The sequence below is a fragment of the Lactuca sativa genome, chromosome 5, assembly GCF_002870075.4.
Source record: "Lactuca sativa cultivar Salinas chromosome 5, Lsat_Salinas_v11, whole genome shotgun sequence".
NCBI classification, from domain to species: Eukaryota; Viridiplantae; Streptophyta; class Magnoliopsida; order Asterales; family Asteraceae; genus Lactuca; species Lactuca sativa.
Window position 1 is genome coordinate 183074140 of NC_056627.2, and position 27982 is coordinate 183102121.

A 27982-nucleotide genomic window follows, 5' to 3' on the forward strand; every position below is an offset into this window, starting at 1 on the left:
TAGCAACAGCTTTCATAATCTTCAACGAAAGACAGACACAAAGATATGGGTGGAATTTTCTTGTCATTGTTAGCAATAACTTCACTGCTTCCTTTGTATACAATTGGTGGAACTACCAGGAGCTATGAGTTTAACGTATGTCTCATTACATATGATGCTTATCATTTTAATTTGTAGTCCAACAAGTTGATCTATTTTTTCATGCAGATCGAGCTGCAAAACGTGACACGACTGTGCCACACAAAAAGCATGGTTACGGTCAATGGAAAATTTCCAGGTCCACGTATTGTCGCTCGAGAGGGTGATCGGCTTCTTATAAAAGTTACTAACCATGTCTCCAGTAACATTACAATCCATTGGTATAATTAAGAGCTGTACATTTTGTATTTTCTAACGCTCTATAACGTATTATTATTACTTTAAATACAATCTCATCGTACTATATATGATTCTGATGCATGCATGCTATATACACAGGCATGGTATTAGACAACTTCGGAGTGGATGGGCCGATGGGCCAGCATACATAACTCAATGCCCCATACAAACTGGCCAGAGTTATGTGTACAACTACACTGTTATTGGACAAAGAGGAACATTGTTTTGGCATGCACATATATCATGGTTACGAGCAAGTGTTTATGGTCCTCTCATCATTCTGCCAAAGCTTAATGTCCCCTACCCTTTTACCAAGCCCTATAAAGAAGTTCCCATCATCTTTGGTAAAACTACGTACATATATACTTTGTTGAATCTTTTAATCTCTAAGCTTGTAGCTATGTTGTACTTAATTACATCAGTTTTGCATGCATGAGAGTAATTACAATTTTGTATGTCTACAGGAGAGTGGTTCAATACTGATCCAGAGGCTATAATTTCGCAAGCAACACAAACCGGTGGGGGTCCAAATGTTTCCGATGCCTATACCTTCAATGGGCTTCCCGGACCTTTGTACAATTGCTCTGCTAAAGGTACCGTATTTCTAGCCTTTGTTACATACGTACGTACGTACACCCCTGGAATACATATTTATATATATAGAATACGTGTATACATATGTATTGAAAGAAACCATGACTGAATGAGAATGCTCATGAAATCTGCAGACACATTCAAGCTGAAGGTAAAAACCGGGAAGACGTACCTCCTTCGACTGATCAACGCAGCACTCAATGATGAACTCTTTTTTAGCATAGCAAACCACACCCTCACCGTTGTTGAGGCTGATGCCATTTATGTAAAACCTTTCAAAACTGAAACGCTTATACTAGCTCCTGGTCAAACCACCAACGTCCTCCTTAAAACCAAATCCAAATTTCCCGGTGCCAACTTTCTCATGTCTGCTAGACCATATGTAACGGGTCAAGGAACCTTTGACAATTCCACAGTTGCTGGTATTCTCGAATATGAGTCACCTGTTCCGATGAAAAATCTTCCACTCTTTACACCAACATTACCATCTTTAAATGACACTTCATTCGTGTCAAAGTTTTCAAATAGACTTCGAAGCTTGGCAAACTCTAAATTTCCTGCTAATGTCCCACAGAAGATCGACAAACATTTATTTTTCACAGTAGGACTTGGGACGGCCCCTTGTGCGCAAAATAGAACTTGCCAAGGACCGAACGGGGCTAGATTCGCTGCATCCATAAATAATGTGTCATTCGTACAACCAAGTGTTGCCCTTCTCCAGTCCCACTTCTTTAATAAATCGAAGGGTGTTTATAGTCCTTATTTCCCTATCAACCCAGTGCATTGGTTTAATTATACCGGAACTCCTCCAAATAACACCTTTGTGAGCAATGGTACAAAGCTCATGGTTCTTCCTTTCAATACTAGTGTGGAGTTGGTCATGCAAGATACCAGCATTCTTGGTGCCGAAAGCCACCCTCTTCATCTCCATGGCTTCAATTTCTTTGTTGTTGGTCAAGGGTTTGGAAACTACGATCCTAAGAAGGACCCTAAGAACTTCAATCTTGTGGACCCTATCGAAAGAAACACGGTTGGTGTGCCTTCTGGTGGGTGGGTTGCTATACGATTTCTAGCGGACAACCCAGGTTTGTTACTCATGCATGTAATTTCAGTTTGGTTTCTTGTGGTGCATATATGATTTATTTTAGTTTGTCATTGATATATTCTTCTTCTTATATATTGTCCAGGGGTGTGGTTCATGCATTGTCATTTGGAAGTTCATACCGGTTGGGGTTTGAAGATGGCATGGCTCGTCTTGGATGGAGAACTACCTAACCAAAAGCTCTTACCTCCACCGGCTGATCTTCCAAAATGTTAAAGCTTCCGTTGCTTGGAACATTTCAATCAATTTTTTTCAACAATTCAAGTTTGAGGGATGTGAATATATTGTTTTTCTACAACTTAACATCGGAATGTGTTATAGTGAGTGATTGACTAAATTCATGTGAGGAGGTACATCATTGAATAAAATCTAACAATTTCTTGCGTATGAATTGATTGTTTTTTCATCTTGGGTTGATAAGAATATAAAAGTAGAGTTACAAACGTTATTCTAAGCATTTTGGACACTAGAAAATCTATGCAAAACATTTCGTTCACTACTACTACATCCATAATGATCATATGACTTGGCTAGAATGAAGTACATGACATCACAAGCGTGCCAAATGCAAAGTCGACGAATGGGAGCCCATTATAAAACCCGGTTTACCACCGTATTTGTTAAAACCTACATGACACATTGCTTCTAGTAGAACCGTTTTCGATAAGGTGTAATTAAGTGACAACAATAACTATCGACGTCAGGTAAAAATTAAATTACACGGTTCCACCTAGAAATGTTAACCAATACCAACTTATATAACCTTTTGTACTTTCAAAGATTCCGATAACTAATTAACTAAGGTGATGCTAAGTTAGCAACATACAACCCGTCATATATGTAAAAGAGGCACATGCACAAAAAATACTATAATTTGTTGACGACAAGAAGAAACAAATATAATTAACTATTACAAAATATATATCATGCATAGCCATAAAAGGAGAGTATTGTTTCAATAGTATGACACTTATGTTTTCCATATTATATTATCCTTAAATATGCTATTTGACATTGTGGTATTAGAGACGGATAATTCCCTCTGAAATACACCTCGAATGACCAACGCCATGAGGAAAAATAGTCGTTGGTAACCTATGTCCGTGCTTAGTGGTGAAGAAATTAGCAAAGGACCTTTTTTTTTTGGCCTCAGTAGTCACTTTTAGCGGCAAATTATCATTTCGCAAATTGTTCATGATATATTTGCTCTTTCTCGAATCTCTGTCGCTAATGTAATATTGATGAAGGTCTAAAAATCCATCATTTATATGCATTATGACCAATTCTTTTGTTTCTAATTGGTGCCCTTATTATAGTTAGCCACACTATACTAGGTCTTAAATTTATCATTATTCTATAACCAAAATTCACAAATGAAAATCGAATTTTATTTTCCAAAACCTAATCAAATATTAATATTCGGTTTCAAAACCTTAGTATTCAACTTTCAAAACCAAAACACTAATATCCATGTACTAAAATAAAGATTCATATTTTATTTCAAAGTATCGAACCCATATCATAAAAGCCAAAATGTGAAAGTCTAATATGTTGGAAAACCTTTGCTTTATGCAACAATAATTAAAAAACGAGTACAGGAGAAGGAGGACAAGAGATACATTTTGGGGTAATTTTCTTTGTATTCCATCCAATTAAAAAACTTCAACTTACATATCTTTAAATACTAGAGAAAACTCCTAAAAGAAAGGACCGCTACCACCACTAATTGGATGTGTTATAGTGAGTTGATTAAATTCATTTGAGGAGGTAGTACATAATTGAATAAAATCTAACAATTTCTTGCGTATGAATTGATTGTTTTTTTTATCTTGGGTTGATTAGAATATAAAAGTAGAATTACAAATGTTATTCTAAGCATTTTGGACACTTGAAAATCTATGCAAAACATTTTGTTCACTACTACTACATCCATAATGATCATATGACTTGGCTAGAATGAAGTACATGACATCACATCCAGGCCAAATGCAAAGTTGACAAATGTGAGCCCATTATAAAACCCGGTTTACCACCGCATTTGTTAAAACCTACATGACACATTGCTTCTAGTAGAACCGTTTTCGATAAGGTGAAATTAAGTGACAACAATAACTATCAACGTCTAGTAAGAATTAAATTACACGGTTCCACCTATAAATGTTAACCAATACCAAGTTATATAACCCTTTTGTACTTTCTAAGATTCTGATAACTAATTAAATAACGTGTGATGCTAAGTTAGCAACATACAACCAGTCATATATGTATATGTAAAAGAAGCACATGCACAACAAATACTATAATTTCTTAATGACAAAAAGAAACAAATAATATAATTAACTATTACAAAATATATATCATGCATAGCCATAAAAAGAGACTGTTTCAATAGTATGACACTTAGGTTTTCCATATTATATTATCCTTAAATATGTTATTTGACATTGTGGTATTAGAGACGGATAATTGTCTCGGTAATACGCCTCTAATGACCAACGTCATGAGGAAAAAGAGTCGTTGGTAACCTATGTCCATGCTTGGTGGTGAAGAAATTAGAAAATGACTTTTTTTTTTTGCCTCAATAGTCAATTTTATCGGCAAATTATAATTTCGAAAATTGTTCATGATATATTTGCTCTTTGACGAATCTCTGTCGCTAATGTAATATTGATGAAGGTCTAAAAATTCATCATCTATAGCCATTATGACCAATTCTTTTGTTTCTAAGACCAATTCTTTTGTTTCTAATTGGTGTCCTTATTATAGTTAGCCACACTATACTAGGTCTTAAATTTATCATTATTCTATAACCAAAATTCACGAATGAAAATCAAATTTTATTTTCCAAAACCTAATAAAATATTAATATTCGGTTTCAAAACTTTAGTATTCAACTTTCAAAACCAAAACACTAATATCCATGTACTAAAATAAAGATTCGTATTCTATTTCAACGTATCGAAACCATATCATAAAAGCGAAAATGTGAAAGTCTAAAATGTTGGAAAACCTTTGCTTCATACAACAATAATAAAAAAAACAAGTACAGGAGAAGGAGAACAAGAGATACATTTTTAGGCAATTTTCTTTATATTTCATCCAATTAAAAATCTTCAAGGAGAACAAGAGATACATTTTTGGGCAATTTTCTTTGTATTTCATCCAATTAAAAGTCTTCAACTTACATATCTTTAAATACTAGAGAAAACTCCTAAAAGAAAGGACCGCTACTACGACTAATCGGATAATCTATTTGACTCCTAAAAGGACTTATGTGTTATAATTAAAGTATTAAAGAGGAAGTCGAGTAGTATAAGGTGGTGTTTGGATGAGCGTTTTATGACTTTTGTGTTATGTTTAAAGTATTAAGGAGCTGTTTGGATGATTGTTATAATTAAAGCATCAATACAATCCAAAAATCACCAAGATTTGCATCCTTGTGTTTTCATAGTTTTATCACTTCTCGTGCTACTCCTTGTAACGACAAATGCCAACCAATTGGCAGCAATGGGAACATGTATATGAAAGCATTAATATTAGAATGGTCCAGCCATCTTCATTTGATATCAATTCAAATCTTGTTGATGAATCGAACTCTGTATTTGTTAATCCAGCTTCTGAGCAATATTGGACAAGAAATATGCAGGATAATACAAGTGAACAGTTAAGAAGTGGCATCATGCCTGAACAGTTAAGTCTTTACTATTGTGATCCTCAAGGGGAGTTTCAGGGACCATTTCATGGGGTAGACATCATATCTTATTAAATAAAGTTTTTTCATGGCAGGAATTCATTGTTATGTGCAAATTTGTTGTGGGCTTAAGCCGACAATTTAACAGATCGGTCATACCTTCTGAACGTAAGATCTATTCCCATTTCCTTTCATATTTCAAAAATAAAGAAAAATAACATTACAACCTTAATTGGTTACCTTTTATCTTATAAACTGTTAAATGTTGTTGTGTACGATGGAATGCATGCATTGCTCTAGTCTGCGGAAATGCTTTTATTTGGTAAGTGATACCTAAACCTTGAGAAATGTCAATTTTATCCTTGAAAACCTTAAAGGAAATAGTACATTTCAATAATTGACTACTTTTGAGAGGTGGCTTCTCTCCCTCATTTACCGTACATTTCATTTGATGCCTACTACTGTACTTTTAATATAAGGGTAAAAAAAGGTTTATAAATCTCTTGTAGAGTTGTATTTTATGAGGAAAGATTCAAGAATGAAGAAAAGTAAGTAATCTTATGATATTGTGATTGTCCCTTTTTCTGGATCAGGTTTAATTTGGATTTCAAGCTCACCAGCATCTCCAAGTAATGAGGGATCCGTTACACTTAAGAATATCAGCTTATCAAGAGCATCACTTGCATTACTAAAAGAAGGTTCCTTGTTAGAACTTTTGTTTTTAAAAACGATAAAAGATGGAAATCAAGCATGAAACATGTAGACTGTAGAGATGTTTTTACATGTAAATTTATATATTGTAAGAAATAGAATTGTAAGACATTAAATTTTATGAAATGGATTATATTTTTTGTATATGATATTTTATTTTATATTGTGAGGCATTAAATGCAAATTTAATTTGAAAATTAGTAAATCTATAAAAAATAATTTTTTTTTAACATTTAAAATTATGATACGCAAACATGCGTGTCATCTTCATTTATGACATGGCCTTTCTTGACAGAGGCTTTCTTGATACGCATTGCGTGTCATTAACACGCGCGTCGTAAGGTTACGACACGCGAATGCGTATCGTCTTCCTTTATGACAGGGCCTTCCTTGATATGCATTGCGTGTCGTAACCGCGCGTCGTAAATGCGCGTCATAAATGCGCGTCGTAAATGCGCGTCGTCTCTCTTTATGACAGGGCCTTCGTTGACACGCATTTGCGCGTCGTCTGAGCGTTTTACGACGCGCAATGAGCGTCGTAAAAGGCCTTTTTTCTAGTAGTGTAAGAAGATATAATGATCAAGTCTTTTGCTACAAGTTTTGGATCAACTGACGTGTAAACAAACACGATTAACCAAACAATCACCCCTTAATCGTTGTTTGTTCACTTTGTTCATACACAACAACTATCTCGTCAAAACAGCCTTCACCTTAAACCATCTCAACTTTTCAGGGACAAGCGACCACCACATTCATAGCCTTTGTTCACCGTCAACCTACCAACTACTTCACCTGCAAAGCTCGTCGACAACACCTGCTTTAACCAACAACATCTGAATACTGAGATCCACCCGTTATAATCATTACCGAACCCCACACAATCTAGTTGTAACTTTTTCCGGCCACATGGTTTACCAAGGCAACAACCACCATGATTTTTGATCTTTCCCGAACACCCGGACTCCGCCTCGGTTACATCTAAAGTCTTCTACCACCCGGCTGTTCTTTGTCACCATACATAATTCCTTCGCGCACAACACTTCTGTGACACGAGTGCATTATTCCACCGGTAAAGAAAACAAAGCCACCGCTTCTACCGTTTTCTTTCCCGCGCCAAAATAATTGATGCGACGCCACCTGTGTCGAAGTCTTTACCTCTTTTTTCTTTCGCACACCGGTTAATCTCTCCATTTTCCGGTGACTACACACAACTTGCCACCAGATTTACCTTTCAATTCCACACTTCCCTTTGATCACAACATCTATAGACCGCATGTGTTCATCCCCACTTTTTGTCTCGAATGATGCTTCCTATCTCCCCATGACAACGGCCGACCCGAAACATACATTGTTTCTGATTTTTCTGTCCAAAACTAGTTGCCAACCCACGACTTCTGCTGCTCTCAGTTCCCTGCAGTCAAAGGCTCCTCCCTCATTCGAATGTCGACTCTCAAACCGACCCTCTTCAACCTTCGCTCTGATACAAAGTGTTGGAAAACCTTTGCTTCTTGCAACCATAATAAAAAAACAAGTACATGAGAAGAGATACGTTTTGGGGAAATTTTCTTTGTATACCATCTAATTAAAAAACTACAACTTACATATCTTTAAATACTAAAAAAACTCATAAAAGAAAGGTCCACTACTACTAGTAGTCAGATAATCTATTTGACTCCTAAAAAACACTTATAACTAAATCAAAATACCAACAAATTAGGAAGAGATAATGAGTCTTTTGCTACAAGTTATGGATCCACTAACCCGTAAACAAACAAATTAACCCAACTTAATCAAGGTGGGCATGTGAGTGCATTGGGTAAACTTTAGTATTTCATTAGATATCTTAGAGATTTTTTGAATTTTGGCGTTAGTTTCTTCACGTTTAGCCATAAGTTCATCCTTTATTTATACATGTTATGCTTTAAGTACTTTATTCATCTCCTCACAAATGCAATCAATGACAACCTACAATTATGAAAAAAGACTATAAACAATTAATATATGTTCAACTTAACATAAAATAGCAACATGTTTTAACTTTGAAGAAAAAATGTTTTGGACCAATTTAAAAGAAGTTTTAAACTTACTGAACCAATTTAGAACCCATTTATAAAAAACTCTAGAACAAGCCATATGAGTCGAAGTTTATCCATTCCTTTTACCTTCGGGATAAAAGCGATATCTGTGGGCCCTCGATGATTTGATGATGACAAATGGAAGTGCTCGGCCGGGCCAGGACTGATTTGATTTGTTCAATTAGTCAGTCGTCATAAATCGGAAATCGGGAAACAAAAAATGGACAGAGAGAATGATTATAATCCATGTCTCAGTCCATATGATATCTAGAATGGAGGAATATATGATCCCTTTTCTAATGGACAAGTCATTGACAAAGGTTAGACTTCATCTACAAGGTCAAAGTTCAACAGAAGCTTTTGAGAGCTACGATTGCCAGTCGGTTCTTGAAGTCACACGCAATAATAGTTTTAGACTTATCCAAGTGGGAGACTGTTGGGTTAATGTCTAAGTCCATAACTATAATTGGTGAGACTTGACCCGACCCGACATGGTCCATTTGGGTTGCATGGCATCATGCATTTGGATAGACTATAATGAGAGAAATAACACTTAAGGATTATTAATATATTATAAGTTCTAATATATTAATTGGATTATTTAATTAGTATTGATCAAGAATTAATCTATGATTAATTAAGTGATCAAAAGAAGACTAATTAAATATATTGGTTGATTGTGTAAATCATCCATACTTGTATAGTGGGCTAATGGTCCATGGATTATCAACTTGGGCTAAAACCCATAGGATGCTCCATGGTGTATTTGAACCCTTGGATCCAAGGAAATGGAAAGTCATGACAATTAGGGTTTACCCTAATTGTAACACTATATAAAGATCATAATCTTGGAAAAATCGGCCACTATGGAAGAAAAAGAAGGGCTAGCCGATTTTATGAAGTGTAGATTTCTCTCAAGTTATTCCAAGTTTATTTGGTGTTGTATGAACCATTTGAGGTGTCACACTTGGGGCACTAGGCACTCAAGCTTCATGAAGACTTTCTACATCAAAGAGGTACGTATTCTATCTTTATTGTTTTGTATGCTAGATTAGGATAATACTTTGGATGTTCATATTTGCATGTATATTAGAGAAAATATAGATCCAAGGTTTTTAGGGTTGCATGTACACTTAGGAGTGTTAGAACGCTCAAAACCCAACACCACCATGAGGTGGTGGCGGTGGGTTTTCAAGCCAAACACACGTACCCACGCATTCAGCTCGTGGCAGCAACATATACACGAAATGAATCGAGGACAAAGCTCCAAACAACCGACTAGGAGGCTGCTATCGCCGGAGTAATCTGAAACGTCGGTTCAATGACCATCGGCGACCACAACCGCTATACACGGCGTCAAACCAACAAAAGAAAGAGAAGGAAAGAGGAAGGATTGGTTGAGGGTAACCTACCTTGCAGTTCCGGCAACTCACGACCCTCACATGACGATGATGCAGCCCTCCTTCGGTCATCAACGACCTACTGATTGCCCCCGACGTCTCTGGGAGCAGGTGTCGCGTTAACAGTGGTTCGGCGGCCTTGCAGCAGCGGCGTCGGACCTGCGATGTAAACAGTGGCTGAGAGCTCCAAGGATGGTGTCGGCTGAATCCCTTTAGGTTTAGGGTTTGCTGTTTCATTGAACGAGAGGGAGGGAAGGGTACCAGGTTTCATTCTCGTGTCACTATTCAAACATCCTTTCCATTTTACAAGTTCAGTCCCTCACCACCATATCATTTCCAAACTAAACCCAAAAATTACCAAACAGCCCCTTCCCCTCAGAAATCTTTTCAACTTTAATCCAAAATTTACCATTCAGCCCCCAACTTCCAAAATCTTTACAATTTAAATCCAGAATTTATCCTTTAGCCCTTGCTTCCATAATTCCTTCCATATTAAGTCCCGAAGTTACCAATTAACCCCCTCAGCCTTCAAATCTTTTCAATTTAAGTCCATTAATTACCAAACGCACCCTGACTTCCGAAATCCTCTTCAAATTAAATTCAGAACATACACTTTTAACCCCCGACTTTTAAAATTGTAACAATTAACCCTTGAGACAAACGCCTTGCTATATAATTATTGATTTAAGGGCAACTATACACTCATCAATTTATTTATTTATTTAATAAACGGGGTGTTACACTGGCAATGATCCTGATGAAATAAACAAACTACAAGCAATATTGAGTAAGGAATTTGAGCTAAAGGATCTTGGAAACTTGAGATATTTTTTGGGTATCGAGGTGGCAAGGTCTAAACAGGGAATTAGAATGTGCCAACGGAAGTATGTACTGGATCTCGTTGCGAGACATGTATGTTGGACTGTCAACTGATTGACACACCTGTTGACGTTAACCACGGGTTGACTCTCTTGTCGGTTCAAGTACCAACGAACAAAGAACGATATCAGAAACTGGTCGAAATACTAATATATTTATCGCATACACGCCTTGATATTGCATATGCGGTAAGTGTAGTTAGCCGTTTTATGCATGCACCCAATGAAAGCCACATGAAATTCGTATATATAATCCTTCGCTATTTGAAGTCTTCACCAGGAAAGGGGTTTTATTTTGCGAAGAATGTAAATCTAGAAGTCATGGGCTATGGTGATGCCGACTGGGCTGGAGATAAGTCTGATGGTAAGTCCACTTTAGGGTATTTTACTTTTGTGGGAGGAAACTTAATAACTTGGAGAAGTAAGAAACAAAAACTAGTATCTCGATCAAGTGCAAAAGCAGAGTTTCGGGGCATGGTTCATGGAGTGTGTGAGTTATTATGGGTAAAACGGGTGCTAAGGGATCTTAGCATTGGTGTGAAGGAAGCTATGAATCTTTATTGTGATAATCAAGCGGCTGTGAAAATTGCAAACAATCCAGTTCAACATGATCGAACAAAACATGTTAAATTAGATCGTCATTTTATTAAAGACCACCTCGATAAGAAAACAATAAATTAGCCATTTGTTAACTCGAAGAAGCAGCTAGCTGACATGCTAACTAAGGCGATGAATGCAAGACTATTTAGTAACTCTCTGGACAAGCTGTAAATGATCGACATTCATTCCCCAGCTTGAGGGGGAATGTTGGCGAGAGTGAATATTTCATAAGATCAAACTATCTTTGGCTAGTATTGAGAAGATCATATAAACATGGAAGTTATTGGGTGTTGTTACTGTCATATCTCTTGTATAGTTCTTTTTTTGTGTTCAAATCCCTATATATGTAATCCCTCTGTAAAGAAAAATATATAGAAAAACCTTTCATACGAATTTCTTGTTTTTAGAAGAGACGATGAAGTCTTTAGAGGAGAAGGAGCTCTAAAGAAGAAAGGTGTAAAGGAGGCCCACTCATCTATGGTTAATATGATTTTATAAATTTTGAAAAAATTAAAAATAATTATAATATCTATGTATAGATGACATGGCCTATACGCCGCCACACCATCATGCCAACAAAGCGTCGTTAACATGATAACCGGCCAAATTTTGGTTTGTTCCTCTAATTAACTTGTGAAATACGTACAATTTTAAAAATCTACTCCGTGCAGGCACAAACGCATGAAAATTCTAATAATAATAAAAAAAAAAAAAAACAAAACAACAAAAACACACACACACAAAGTTCGTTGTGTGTCTTTTTCTCCTATGTACATTGTAGGCACATGCATGTAAAGAAAAGATTGTTTGAAAGGAACAGGTACTATTTTACTAGCCTAGCTATATAATCAAATTCACCTGATCGTAATTGTAATTTTTTATGTGTATGTATTACATTAATTGATTTATTTGAGTTATTTCTGTTAGTATTAATTGTTGTTTTTGCTATGTTCTCATGAAGCAAGCAACAACGAACAAATCTGTGGCTTACTCCATCCCCAAAAATAATGGATAAAACATATATTGTTAATTATGTATGTTCAACTTTTCAAGTTTTCTAGCAGGTGGTTTTAAAACTAGGTTTATTTTTAACAATTTGACTAGATAAAGTGTTATGTTATATTCAATTAAGATTGGGACCTAGGGACCTAGTCCTTACGACAAAGGAAAGGTTTTTAAAGGACAGATGGATATGATCTCTTTGATAGCACTCTAAAGTTGCATTTGAACAACGGTTGGTGATGCAATAGAATGAGTTGTTGACTCTGCCAAAATCATCCTTAGACATCAACCTATATATATGTTCAGATATCATAGCAAGGTTCATGCTGTAGCAACAGCTTTCATAATCTTCAACGAAAGACAGACACAAAGATATGGGTGGAATTTTCTTGTCATTGTTAGCAATAACTTCACTGCTTCCTTTGTATACAATTGGTGGAACTACCAGGAGCTATGAGTTTAACGTATGTCTCATTACATATGATGCTTATCATTTTAATTTGTAGTCCAACAAGTTGATCTATTTTTTCATGCAGATCGAGCTGCAAAACGTGACACGACTGTGCCACACAAAAAGCATGGTTACGGTCAATGGAAAATTTCCAGGTCCACGTATTGTCGCTCGAGAGGGTGATCGGCTTCTTATAAAAGTTACTAACCATGTCTCCAGTAACATTACAATCCATTGGTATAATTAAGAGCTGTACATTTTGTATTTTCTAACGCTCTATAACGTATTATTATTACTTTAAATACAATCTCATCGTACTATATATGATTCTGATGCATGCATGCTATATACACAGGCATGGTATTAGACAACTTCGGAGTGGATGGGCCGATGGGCCAGCATACATAACTCAATGCCCCATACAAACTGGCCAGAGTTATGTGTACAACTACACTGTTATTGGACAAAGAGGAACATTGTTTTGGCATGCACATATATCATGGTTACGAGCAAGTGTTTATGGTCCTCTCATCATTCTGCCAAAGCTTAATGTCCCCTACCCTTTTACCAAGCCCTATAAAGAAGTTCCCATCATCTTTGGTAAAACTACGTACATATATACTTTGTTGAATCTTTTAATCTCTAAGCTTGTAGCTATGTTGTACTTAATTACATCAGTTTTGCATGCATGAGAGTAATTACAATTTTGTATGTCTACAGGAGAGTGGTTCAATACTGATCCAGAGGCTATAATTTCGCAAGCAACACAAACCGGTGGGGGTCCAAATGTTTCCGATGCCTATACCTTCAATGGGCTTCCCGGACCTTTGTACAATTGCTCTGCTAAAGGTACCGTATTTCTAGCCTTTGTTACATACGTACGTACGTACACCCCTGGAATACATATTTATATATATAGAATACGTGTATACATATGTATTGAAAGAAACCATGACTGAATGAGAATGCTCATGAAATCTGCAGACACATTCAAGCTGAAGGTAAAAACCGGGAAGACGTACCTCCTTCGACTGATCAACGCAGCACTCAATGATGAACTCTTTTTTAGCATAGCAAACCACACCCTCACCGTTGTTGAGGCTGATGCCATTTATGTAAAACCTTTCAAAACTGAAACGCTTATACTAGCTCCTGGTCAAACCACCAACGTCCTCCTTAAAACCAAATCCAAATTTCCCGGTGCCAACTTTCTCATGTCTGCTAGACCATATGTAACGGGTCAAGGAACCTTTGACAATTCCACAGTTGCTGGTATTCTCGAATATGAGTCACCTGTTCCGATGAAAAATCTTCCACTCTTTACACCAACATTACCATCTTTAAATGACACTTCATTCGTGTCAAAGTTTTCAAATAGACTTCGAAGCTTGGCAAACTCTAAATTTCCTGCTAATGTCCCACAGAAGATCGACAAACATTTATTTTTCACAGTAGGACTTGGGACGGCCCCTTGTGCGCAAAATAGAACTTGCCAAGGACCGAACGGGGCTAGATTCGCTGCATCCATAAATAATGTGTCATTCGTACAACCAAGTGTTGCCCTTCTCCAGTCCCACTTCTTTAATAAATCGAAGGGTGTTTATAGTCCTTATTTCCCTATCAACCCAGTGCATTGGTTTAATTATACCGGAACTCCTCCAAATAACACCTTTGTGAGCAATGGTACAAAGCTCATGGTTCTTCCTTTCAATACTAGTGTGGAGTTGGTCATGCAAGATACCAGCATTCTTGGTGCCTAAAGCCACCCTCTTCATCTCCATGGCTTCAATTTCTTTGTTGTTGGTCAAGGGTTTGGAAACTACGATCCTAAGAAGGACCCTAAGAACTTCAATCTTGTGGACCCTATCGAAAGAAACACGGTTGGTGTGCCTTCTGGTGGGTGGGTTGCTATACGATTTCTAGCGGACAACCCAGGTTTGTTACTCATGCATGTAATTTCAGTTTGGTTTCTTGTGGTGCATATATGATTTATTTTAGTTTGTCATTGATATATTCTTCTTCTTATATATTGTCCAGGGGTGTGGTTCATGCATTGTCATTTGGAAGTTCATACCGGTTGGGGTTTGAAGATGGCATGGCTCGTCTTGGATGGAGAACTACCTAACCAAAAGCTCTTACCTCCACCGGCTGATCTTCCAAAATGTTAAAGCTTCCGTTGCTTGGAACATTTCAATCAATTTTTTTCAACAATTCAAGTTTGAGGGATGTGAATATATTGTTTTTCTACAACTTAACATCGGAATGTGTTATAGTGAGTGATTGACTAAATTCATGTGAGGAGGTACATCATTGAATAAAATCTAACAATTTCTTGCGTATGAATTGATTGTTTTTTCATCTTGGGTTGATAAGAATATAAAAGTAGAGTTACAAACGTTATTCTAAGCATTTTGGACACTAGAAAATCTATGCAAAACATTTCGTTCACTACTACTACATCCATAATGATCATATGACTTGGCTAGAATGAAGTACATGACATCACAACCGTGCCAAATGCAAAGTCGACGAATGGGAGCCCATTATAAAACCCGGTTTACCACCGTATTTGTTAAAACCTACATGACACATTGCTTCTAGTAGAACCGTTTTTGATAAGGTGTAATTAAGTGACAACAATAACTATCGACGTCTGGTAAAAATTAAATTACACGGTTCCACCTAGAAATGTTAACCAATACCAACTTATATAACCTTTTGTACTTTCAAAGATTCCGATAACTAATTAACTAAGGTGATGCTAAGTTAGCAACATACAACCCGTCATATATGTAAAAGAGGCACATGCACAAAAAATACTATAATTTGTTGACGACAAGAAGAAACAAATATAATTAACTATTACAAAATATATATCATGCATAGCCATAAAAGGAGAGTATTGTTTCAATAGTATGACACTTATGTTTTCCATATTATATTATCCTTAAATATGCTATTTGACATTGTGGTATTAGAGACGGATAATTCCCTCTGAAATACGCCTCGAATGACCAACGCCATGAGGAAAAATAGTCGTTGGTAACCTATGTCCGTGCTTAGTGGTGAAGAAATTAGCAAAGGACCTTTTTTTTTTGGCCTCAGTAGTCACTTTTAGCGGCAAATTATCATTTCGCAAATTGTTCATGATATATTTGCTCTTTCTCGAATCTCTGTCGCTAATGTAATATTGATGAAGGTCTAAAAATCCATCATTTATATGCATTATGACCAATTCTTTTGTTTCTAATTGGTGCCCTTATTATAGTTAGCCACACTATACTAGGTCTTAAATTTATCATTATTCTATAACCAAAATTCACAAATGAAAATCGAATTTTATTTTCCAAAACCTAATCAAATATTAATATTCGGTTTCAAAACCTTAGTATTCAACTTTCAAAACCAAAACACTAATATCCATGTACTAAAATAAAGATTCATATTTTATTTCAAAGTATCGAACCCATATCATAAAAGCCAAAATGTGAAAGTCTAATATGTTGGAAAACCTTTGCTTTATGCAACAATAATTAAAAAACGAGTACAGGAGAAGGAGGACAAGAGATACATTTTGGGGTAATTTTCTTTATATTCCATCCAATTAAAAAACTTCAACTTACATATCTTTAAATACTAGAGAAAACTCCTAAAAGAAAGGACCGCTACCACCACTAATTGGATGTGTTATAGTGAGTTGATTAAATTCATTTGAGGAGGTAGTACATAATTGAATAAAATCTAACAATTTCTTGCGTATGAATTGATTGTTTTTTTTATCTTGGGTTGATTAGAATATAAAAGTAGAATTACAAATGTTATTCTAAGCATTTTGGACACTTGAAAATCTATGCAAAACATTTTGTTCACTACTACTACATCCATAATGATCATATGACTTGGCTAGAATGAAGTACATGACATCACATCCAGGCCAAATGCAAAGTTGACAAATGTGAGCCCATTATAAAACCCGGTTTACCACCGCATTTGTTAAAACCTACATGACACATTGCTTCTAGTAGAACCGTTTTCGATAAGGTGAAATTAAGTGACAACAATAACTATCAACGTCTAGTAAGAATTAAATTACACGGTTCCACCTATAAATGTTAACCAATACCAAGTTATATAACCCTTTTGTACTTTCTAAGATTCTGATAACTAATTAAATAACGTGTGATGCTAAGTTAGCAACATACAACCAGTCATATATGTATATGTAAAAGAAGCACATGCACAACAAATACTATAATTTCTTAATGACAAAAAGAAACAAATAATATAATTAACTATTACAAAATATATATCATGCATAGCCATAAAAAGAGACTGTTTCAATAGTATGACACTTAGGTTTTCCATATTATATTATCCTTAAATATGTTATTTGACATTGTGGTATTAGAGACGGATAATTCTCTCGGTAATACGCCTCTAATGACCAACGTCATGAGGAAAAAGAGTCGTTGGTAACCTATGTCCATGCTTGGTGGTGAAGAAATTAGAAATGACTTTTTTTTTTTGCCTCAATAGTCAATTTTATCGGCAAATTATAATTTCGAAAATTGTTCATGATATATTTGCTCTTTGACGAATCTCTGTCGCTAATGTAATATTGATGAAGGTCTAAAAATTCATCATCTATAGCCATTATGACCAATTCTTTTGTTTCTAAGACCAATTCTTTTGTTTCTAATTGGTGTCCTTATTATAGTTAGCCACACTATACTAGGTCTTAAATTTATCATTATTCTATAACCAAAATTCACGAATGAAAATCAAATTTTATTTTCCAAAACCTAATAAAATATTAATATTCGGTTTCAAAACTTTAGTATTCAACTTTCAAAACCAAAACACTAATATCCATGTACTAAAATAAAGATTCGTATTCTATTTCAACGTATCGAAACCATATCATAAAAGCGAAAATGTGAAAGTCTAAAATGTTGGAAAACCTTTGCTTCATACAACAATAATAAAAAAAACAAGTACAGGAGAAGGAGAACAAGAGATACATTTTTAGGCAATTTTCTTTATATTTCATCCAATTAAAAATCTTCAAGGAGAACAAGAGATACATTTTTGGGCAATTTTCTTTGTATTTCATCCAATTAAAAGTCTTCAACTTACATATCTTTAAATACTAGAGAAAACTCCTAAAAGAAAGGACCGCTACTACGACTAATCGGATAATCTATTTGACTCCTAAAAGGACTTATGTGTTATAATTAAAGTATTAAAGAGGAAGTCGAGTAGTATAAGGTGGTGTTTGGATGAGCGTTTTATGACTTTTGTGTTATGTTTAAAGTATTAAGGAGCTGTTTGGATGATTGTTATAATTAAAGCATCAATACAATCCAAAAATCACCAAGATTTGCATCCTTGTGTTTTCATAGTTTTATCACTTCTCGTGCTACTCCTTGTAACGACAAATGCCAACCAATTGGCAGCAATGGGAACATGTATATGAAAGCATTAATATTAGAATGGTCCAGCCATCTTCATTTGATATCAATTCAAATCTTGTTGATGAATCGAACTCTGTATTTGTTAATCCAGCTTCTGAGCAATATTGGACAAGAAATATGCAGGATAATACAAGTGAACAGTTAAGAAGTGGCATCATGCCTGAACAGTTAAGTCTTTACTATTGTGATCCTCAAGGGGAGTTTCAGGGACCATTTCATGGGGTAGACATCATATCTTATTAAATAAAGTTTTTTCATGGCAGGAATTCATTGTTATGTGCAAATTTGTTGTGGGCTTAAGCCGACAATTTAACAGATCGGTCATACCTTCTGAACGTAAGATCTATTCCCATTTCCTTTCATATTTCAAAAATAAAGAAAAATAACATTACAACCTTAATTGGTTACCTTTTATCTTATAAACTGTTAAATGTTGTTGTGTACGATGGAATGCATGCATTGCTCTAGTCTGCGGAAATGCTTTTATTTGGTAAGTGATACCTAAACCTTGAGAAATGTCAATTTTATCCTTGAAAACCTTAAAGGAAATAGTACATTTCAATAATTGACTACTTTTGAGAGGTGGCTTCTCTCCCTCATTTACCGTACATTTCATTTGATGCCTACTACTGTACTTTTAATATAAGGGTAAAAAAAGGTTTATAAATCTCTTGTAGAGTTGTATTTTATGAGGAAAGATTCAAGAATGAAGAAAAGTAAGTAATCTTATGATATTGTGATTGTCCCTTTTTCTGGATCAGGTTTAATTTGGATTTCAAGCTCACCAGCATCTCCAAGTAATGAGGGATCCGTTACACTTAAGAATATCAGCTTATCAAGAGCATCACTTGCATTACTAAAAGAAGGTTCCTTGTTAGAACTTTTGTTTTTAAAAACGATAAAAGATGGAAATCAAGCATGAAACATGTAGACTGTAGAGATGTTTTTACATGTAAATTTATATATTGTAAGAAATAGAATTGTAAGACATTAAATTTTATGAAATGGATTATATTTTTTGTATATGATATTTTATTTTATATTGTGAGGCATTAAATGCAAATTTAATTTGAAAATTAGTAAATCTATAAAAAATAATTTTTTTTTTAACATTTAAAATTATGATACGCAAACATGCGTGTCATCTTCATTTATGACATGGCCTTTCTTGACAGAGGCTTTCTTGATACGCATTGCGTGTCATTAACACGCGCGTCGTAAGGTTACGACACGCGAATGCGTATCGTCTTCCTTTATGACAGGGCCTTCCTTGATATGCATTGCGTGTCGTAACCGCGCGTCGTAAATGCGCGTCATAAATGCGCGTCGTAAATGCGCGTCGTCTCTCTTTATGACAGGGCCTTCGTTGACACGCATTTGCGCGTCGTCTGAGCGTTTTACGATGCGCAATGAGCGTCGTAAAAGGCCTTTTTTCTAGTAGTGTAAGAAGATATAATGATCAAGTCTTTTGCTACAAGTTTTGGATCAACTGACGTGTAAACAAACACGATTAACCAAACAATCACCCCTTAATCGTTGTTTGTTCACTTTGTTCATACACAACAACTATCTCGTCAAAACAGCCTTCACCTTAAACCATCTCAACTTTTCAGGGACAAGCGACCACCACATTCATAGCCTTTGTTCACCGTCAACCTACCAACTACTTCACCTGCAAAGCTCGTCGACAACACCTGCTTTAACCAACAACATCTGAATACTGAGATCCACCCGTTATAATCATTACCGAACCCCACACAATCTAGTTGTAACTTTTTCCGGCCACATGGTTTACCAAGGCAACAACCACCATGATTTTTGATCTTTCCCGAACACCCGGACTCCGCCTCGGTTACATCTAAAGTCTTCTACCACCCGGCTGTTCTTTGTCACCATACATAATTCCTTCGCGCACAACACTTCTGTGACACGAGTGCATTATTCCACCGGTAAAGAAAACAAAGCCACCGCTTCTACCGTTTTCTTTCCCGCGCCAAAATAATTGATGCGACGCCACCTGTGTCGAAGTCTTTACCTCTTTTTTCTTTCGCACACCGGTTAATCTCTCCATTTTCCGGTGACTACACACAACTTGCCACCAGATTTACCTTTCAATTCCACACTTCCCTTTGATCACAACATCTATAGACCGCATGTGTTCATCCCCACTTTTTGTCTCGAATGATGCTTCCTATCTCCCCATGACAACGGCCGACCCGAAACATACATTGTTTCTGATTTTTCTGTCCAAAACTAGTTGCCAACCCACGACTTCTGCTGCTCTCAGTTCCCTGCAGTCAAAGGCTCCTCCCTCATTCGAATGTCGACTCTCAAACCGACCCTCTTCAACCTTCGCTCTGATACAAAGTGTTGGAAAACCTTTGCTTCTTGCAACCATAATAAAAAAACAAGTACATGAGAAGAGATACGTTTTGGGGAAATTTTCTTTGTATACCATCTAATTAAAAAACTACAACTTACATATCTTTAAATACTAAAAAAACTCATAAAAGAAAGGTCCACTACTACTAGTAGTCAGATAATCTATTTGACTCCTAAAAAACACTTATAACTAAATCAAAATACCAACAAATTAGGAAGAGATAATGAGTCTTTTGCTACAAGTTATGGATCCACTAACCCGTAAACAAACAAATTAACCCAACTTAATCAAGGTGGGCATGTGAGTGCATTGGGTAAACTTTAGTATTTCATTAGATATCTTAGAGATTTTTTGAATTTTGGCGTTAGTTTCTTCACGTTTAGCCATAAGTTCATCCTTTATTTATACATGTTATGCTTTAAGTACTTTATTCATCTCCTCACAAATGCAATCAATGACAACCTACAATTATGAAAAAAGACTATAAACAATTAATATATGTTCAACTTAACATAAAATAGCAACATGTTTTAACTTTGAAGAAAAAATGTTTTGGACCAATTTAAAAGAAGTTTTAAACTTACTGAACCAATTTAGAACCCATTTATAAAAAACTCTAGAACAAGCCATATGAGTCGAAGTTTATCCATTCCTTTTACCTTCGGGATAAAAGCGATATCTGTGGGCCCTCGATGATTTGATGATGACAAATGGAAGTGCTCGGCCGGGCCAGGACTGATTTGATTTGTTCAATTAGTCAGTCGTCATAAATCGGAAATCGGGAAACAAAAAATGGACAGAGAGAATGATTATAATCCATGTCTCAGTCCATATGATATCTAGAATGGAGGAATATATGATCCCTTTTCTAATGGACAAGTCATTGACAAAGGTTAGACTTCATCTACAAGGTCAAAGTTCAACAGAAGCTTTTGAGAGCTACGATTGCCAGTCGGTTCTTGAAGTCACACGCAATAATAGTTTTAGACTTATCCAAGTGGGAGACTGTTGGGTTAATGTCTAAGTCCATAACTATAATTGGTGAGACTTGACCCGACCCGACATGGTCCATTTGGGTTGCATGGCATCATGCATTTGGATAGACTATAATGAGAGAAATAACACTTAAGGATTATTAATATATTATAAGTTCTAATATATTAATTGGATTATTTAATTAGTATTGATCAAGAATTAATCTATGATTAATTAAGTGATCAAAAGAAGACTAATTAAATATATTGGTTGATTGTCTAAATCATCCATACTTGTATAGTGGGCTAATGGTCCATGGATTATCAACTTGGGCTAAAACCCATAGGATGCTCCATGGTGTATTTGAACCCTTGGATCCAAGGAAATGGAAAGTCATGACAATTAGGGTTTACCCTAATTGTAACACTATATAAAGATCATAATCTTGGAAAAATCGGCCACTATGGAAGAAAAAGAAGGGCTAGCCGATTTTATGAAGTGTAGATTTCTCTCAAGTTATTCCAAGTGTATTTGGTGTTGTATGAACCATTTGAGGTGTCACACTTGGGGCACTAGGCACTCAAGCTTCATGAAGACTTTCTACATCAAAGAGGTACGTATTCTATCTTTATTGTTTTGTAAGCTAGATTAGGATAATACTTTGGATGTTCATATTTGCATGTATATTAGAGAAAATATAGATCCAAGGTTTTTAGGGTTGCATGTACACTTAGGAGTGTTAGAACGCTCAAAACCCAACACCACCATGAGGTGGTGGCGGTGGGTTTTCAAGCCAAACACACGTACCCACGCATTCAGCTCGTGGCAGCAACATATACACGAAATGAATCGAGGACAAAGCTCCAAACAACCGACTAGGAGGCTGCTATCGCCGGAGTAATCTGAAACGTCGGTTCAATGACCATCGGCGACCACAACCGCTATACACGGCGTCAAACCAACAAAAGAAAGAGAAGGAAAGAGGAAGGATTGGTTGAGGGTAACCTACCTTGCAGTTCCGGCAACTCACGACCCTCACATGACGATGATGCAGCCCTCCTTCGGTCATCAACGACCTACTGATTGCCCCCGACGTCTCTGGGAGCAGGTGTCGCGTTAACAGTGGTTCGGCGGCCTTGCAGCAGCGGCGTCGGACCTGCGATGTAAACAGTGGCTGAGAGCTCCAAGGATGGTGTCGGCTGAATCCCTTTAGGTTTAGGGTTTGCTGTTTCATTGAACGAGAGGGAGGGAAGGGTACCACGTTTCATTCTCGTGTCACTATTCAAACATCCTTTCCATTTTACAAGTTCAGTCCCTCACCACCATATCATTTCCAAACTAAACCCAAAAATTACCAAACAGCCCCTTCCCCTCAGAAATCTTTTCAACTTTAATCCAAAATTTACCATTCAGCCCCCAACTTCCAAAATCTTTACAATTTAAATCCAGAATTTATCCTTTAGCCCTTGCTTCCATAATTCCTTCCATATTAAGTCCCGAAGTTACCAATTAACCCCCTCAGCCTTCAAATCTTTTCAATTTAAGTCCATTAATTACCAAACGCACCCTGACTTCCGAAATCCTCTTCAAATTAAATTCAGAACATACACTTTTAACCCCCGACTTTTAAAATTGTAACAATTAACCCTTGAGACAAACGCCTTGCTATATAATTATTGATTTAAGGGCAACTATACACTCATCAATTTATTTATTTATTTAATAAACGGGGTGTTACACTGGCAATGATCCTGATGAAATAAACAAACTACAAGCAATATTGAGTAAGGAATTTGAGCTAAAGGATCTTGGAAACTTGAGATATTTTTTGGGTATCGAGGTGGCAAGGTCTAAACAGGGAATTACAATGTGCCAACGGAAGTATGTACTGGATCTCGTTGCGAGACATGTATGTTGGACTGTCAACTGATTGACACACCTGTTGACGTTAACCACGGGTTGACTCTCTTGTCGGTTCAAGTACCAACGAACAAAGAACGATATCAGAAACTGGTCGAAATACTAATATATTTATCGCATACACGCCTTGATATTGCATATGCGGTAAGTGTAGTTAGCCGTTTTATGCATGCACCCAATGAAAGCCACATGAAATTCGTATATATAATCCTTCGCTATTTGAAGTCTTCACCAAGAAAGGGGTTTTATTTTGCGAAGAATGTAAATCTAGAAGTCATGGGCTATGGTGATGCCGACTGGGCTGGAGATAAGTCTGATGGTAAGTCCACTTTAGGGTATTTTACTTTTGTGGGAGGAAACTTAATAACTTGGAGAAGTAAGAAACAAAAACTAGTATCTCGATCAAGTGCAAAAGCAGAGTTTCGGGGCATGGTTCATGGAGTGTGTGAGTTATTATGGGTAAAACGGGTGCTAAGGGATCTTAGCATTGGTGTGAAGGAAGCTATGAATCTTTATTGTGATAATCAAGCGGCTGTGAAAATTGCAAACAATCCAGTTCAACATGATCGAACAAAACATGTTAAATTAGATCGTCATTTTATTAAAGACCACCTCGATAAGAAAACAATAAATTAGCCATTTGTTAACTCGAAGAAGCAGCTAGCTGACATGCTAACTAAGGCGATGAATGCAAGACTATTTAGTAACTCTCTGGACAAGCTGTAAATGATCGACATTCATTCCCCAGCTTGAGGGGGAATGTTGGCGAGAGTGAATATTTCATAAGATCAAACTATCTTTGGCTAGTATTGAGAAGATCATATAAACATGGAAGTTATTGGGTGTTGTTACTGTCATATCTCTTGTATAGTTCTTTTTTTGTGTTCAAATCCCTATATATGTAATCCCTCTGTAAAGAAAAATATATAGAAAAACCTTTCATACGAATTTCTTGTTTTTAGAAGAGACGATGAAGTCTTTAGAGGAGAAGGAGCTCTAAAGAAGAAAGGTGTAAAGGAGGCCCACTCATCTATGGTTAATATGATTTTATAAATTTTGAAAAAATTAAAAATAATTATAATATCTATGTATAGATGACATGGCCTATACGCCGCCACACCATCATGCCAACAAAGCGTCGTTAACATGATAACCGGCCAAATTTTGGTTTGTTCCTCTAATTAACTTGTGAAATACGTACAATTTTAAAAATCTACTCCGTGCAGGCACAAACGCATGAAAATTCTAATAATAATAAAAAAAAAAAAAAAACAAAACAAAAAAAACACACACACACAAAGTTCGTTGTGTGTCTTTTTCTCCTATGTACATTGTAGGCACATGCATGTAAAGAAAAGATTGTTTGAAAGGAACAGGTACTATTTTACTAGCCTAGCTATATAATCAAATTCACCTGATCGTAATTGTAATTTTTTATGTGTATGTATTACATTAATTGATTTATTTGAGTTATTTCTGTTAGTATTAATTGTTGTTTTTGCTATGTTCTCATGAAGCAAGCAACAACGAACAAATCTGTGGCTTACTCCATCCCCAAAAATAATGGATAAAACATATATTGTTAATTATGTATGTTCAACTTTTCAAGTTTTCTAGCAGGTGGTTTTAAAACTAGGTTTATTTTTAACAATTTGACTAGATAAAGTGTTATGTTATATTCAATTAAGATTGGGACCTAGGGACCTAGTCCTTACGACAAAGGAAAGGTTTTTAAAGGACAGATGGATATGATCTCTTTGATAGCACTCTAAAGTTGCATTTGAACAACGGTTGGTGATGCAATAGAATGAGTTGTTGACTCTGCCAAAATCATCCTTAGACATCAACCTATATATATGTTCAGATATCATAGCAAGGTTCATGCTGTAGCAACAGCTTTCATAATCTTCAACGAAAGACAGACACAAAGATATGGGTGGAATTTTCTTGTCATTGTTAGCAATAACTTCACTGCTTCCTTTGTATACAATTGGTGGAACTACCAGGAGCTATGAGTTTAACGTATGTCTCATTACATATGATGCTTATCATTTTAATTTGTAGTCCAACAAGTTGATCTATTTTTTCATGCAGATCGAGCTGCAAAACGTGACACGACTGTGCCACACAAAAAGCATGGTTACGGTCAATGGAAAATTTCCAGGTCCACGTATTGTCGCTCGAGAGGGTGATCGGCTTCTTATAAAAGTTACTAACCATGTCTCCAGTAACATTACAATCCATTGGTATAATTAAGAGCTGTACATTTTGTATTTTCTAACGCTCTATAACGTATTATTATTACTTTAAATACAATCTCATCGTACTATATATGATTCTGATGCATGCATGCTATATACACAGGCATGGTATTAGACAACTTCGGAGTGGATGGGCCGATGGGCCAGCATACATAACTCAATGCCCCATACAAACTGGCCAGAGTTATGTGTACAACTACACTGTTATTGGACAAAGAGGAACATTGTTTTGGCATGCACATATATCATGGTTACGAGCAAGTGTTTATGGTCCTCTCATCATTCTGCCAAAGCTTAATGTCCCCTACCCTTTTACCAAGCCCTATAAAGAAGTTCCCATCATCTTTGGTAAAACTACGTACATATATACTTTGTTGAATCTTTTAATCTCTAAGCTTGTAGCTATGTTGTACTTAATTACATCAGTTTTGCATGCATTAGAGTAATTACAATTTTGTATGTCTACAGGAGAGTGGTTCAATACTGATCCAGAGGCTATAATTTCGCAAGCAACACAAACCGGTGGGGGTCCAAATGTTTCCGATGCCTATACCTTCAATGGGCTTCCCGGACCTTTGTACAATTGCTCTGCTAAAGGTACCGTATTTCTAGCCTTTGTTACATACGTACGTACGTACACCCCTGGAATACATATTTATATATATAGAATACGTGTATACATATGTATTGAAAGAAACCATGACTGAATGAGAATGCTCATGAAATCTGCAGACACATTCAAGCTGAAGGTAAAAACCGGGAAGACGTACCTCCTTCGACTGATCAACGCAGCACTCAATGATGAACTCTTTTTTAGCATAGCAAACCACACCCTCACCGTTGTTGAGGCTGATGCCATTTATGTAAAACCTTTCAAAACTGAAACGCTTATACTAGCTCCTGGTCAAACCACCAACGTCCTCCTTAAAACCAAATCCAAATTTCCCGGTGCCAACTTTCTCATGTCTGCTAGACCATATGTAACGGGTCAAGGAACCTTTGACAATTCCACAGTTGCTGGTATTCTCGAATATGAGTCACCTGTTCCGATGAAAAATCTTCCACTCTTTACACCAACATTACCATCTTTAAATGACACTTCATTCGTGTCAAAGTTTTCAAATAGACTTCGAAGCTTGGCAAACTCTAAATTTCCTGCTAATGTCCCACAGAAGATCGACAAACATTTATTTTTCACAGTAGGACTTGGGACGGCCCCTTGTGCGCAAAATAGAACTTGCCAAGGACCGAACGGGGCTAGATTCGCTGCATCCATAAATAATGTGTCATTCGTACAACCAAGTGTTGCCCTTCTCCAGTCCCACTTCTTTAATAAATCGAAGGGTGTTTATAGTCCTTATTTCCCTATCAACCCAGTGCATTGGTTTAATTATACCGGAACTCCTCCAAATAACACCTTTGTGAGCAATGGTACAAAGCTCATGGTTCTTCCTTTCAATACTAGTGTGGAGTTGGTCATGCAAGATACCAGCATTCTTGGTGCCGAAAGCCACCCTCTTCATCTCCATGGCTTCAATTTCTTTGTTGTTGGTCAAGGGTTTGGAAACTACGATCCTAAGAAGGACCCTAAGAACTTCAATCTTGTGGACCCTATCGAAAGAAACACGGTTGGTGTGCCTTCTGGTGGGTGGGTTGCTATACGATTTCTAGCGGACAACCCAGGTTTGTTACTCATGCATGTAATTTCAGTTTGGTTTCTTGTGGTGCATATATGATTTATTTTAGTTTGTCATTGATATATTCTTCTTCTTATATATTGTCCAGGGGTGTGGTTCATGCATTGTCATTTGGAAGTTCATACCGGTTGGGGTTTGAAGATGGCATGGCTCGTCTTGGATGGAGAACTACCTAACCAAAAGCTCTTACCTCCACCGGCTGATCTTCCAAAATGTTAAAGCTTCCGTTGCTTGGAACATTTCAATCAATTTTTTTCAACAATTCAAGTTTGAGGGATGTGAATATATTGTTTTTCTACAACTTAACATCGGAATGTGTTATAGTGAGTGATTGACTAAATTCATGTGAGGAGGTACATCATTGAATAAAATCTAACAATTTCTTGCGTA

At 36.4% G+C, this 27982-nt stretch overlaps 3 protein-coding genes across 3 annotated transcripts; all 3 read left to right on the plus strand.

The window, feature by feature from the left end:
* LOC128126452 (laccase-17-like) lies at nt 1-2461 on the plus strand. Its single transcript, XM_052764388.1, has 6 exons — nt 1-135; nt 208-359; nt 478-722; nt 843-971; nt 1107-2057; nt 2160-2461. Exons 1-6 carry the CDS (start codon nt 46-48, stop codon nt 2288-2290), a joined length of 1698 nt encoding a protein of 565 aa, XP_052620348.1. The 5' UTR covers nt 1-45; the 3' UTR covers nt 2291-2461.
* A 10299-nt stretch (nt 2462-12760) lies between these two features.
* Nucleotides 12761-15240, plus strand: LOC128126453 (laccase-17-like). The gene is made up of 6 exons (XM_052764389.1): nt 12761-12895; nt 12968-13119; nt 13238-13482; nt 13603-13731; nt 13867-14817; nt 14920-15240. Exons 1-5 carry the CDS (start codon nt 12806-12808, stop codon nt 14640-14642), a joined length of 1392 nt encoding a protein of 463 aa, XP_052620349.1. The 5' UTR covers nt 12761-12805; the 3' UTR covers nt 14643-14817; nt 14920-15240.
* Nucleotides 15241-25521: 10281 nt separating this feature from the next.
* Nucleotides 25522-27982, plus strand: LOC128126454 (laccase-17-like). The gene is made up of 6 exons (XM_052764390.1): nt 25522-25656; nt 25729-25880; nt 25999-26243; nt 26364-26492; nt 26628-27578; nt 27681-27982. Exons 1-6 carry the CDS (start codon nt 25567-25569, stop codon nt 27809-27811), a joined length of 1698 nt encoding a protein of 565 aa, XP_052620350.1. The 5' UTR covers nt 25522-25566; the 3' UTR covers nt 27812-27982.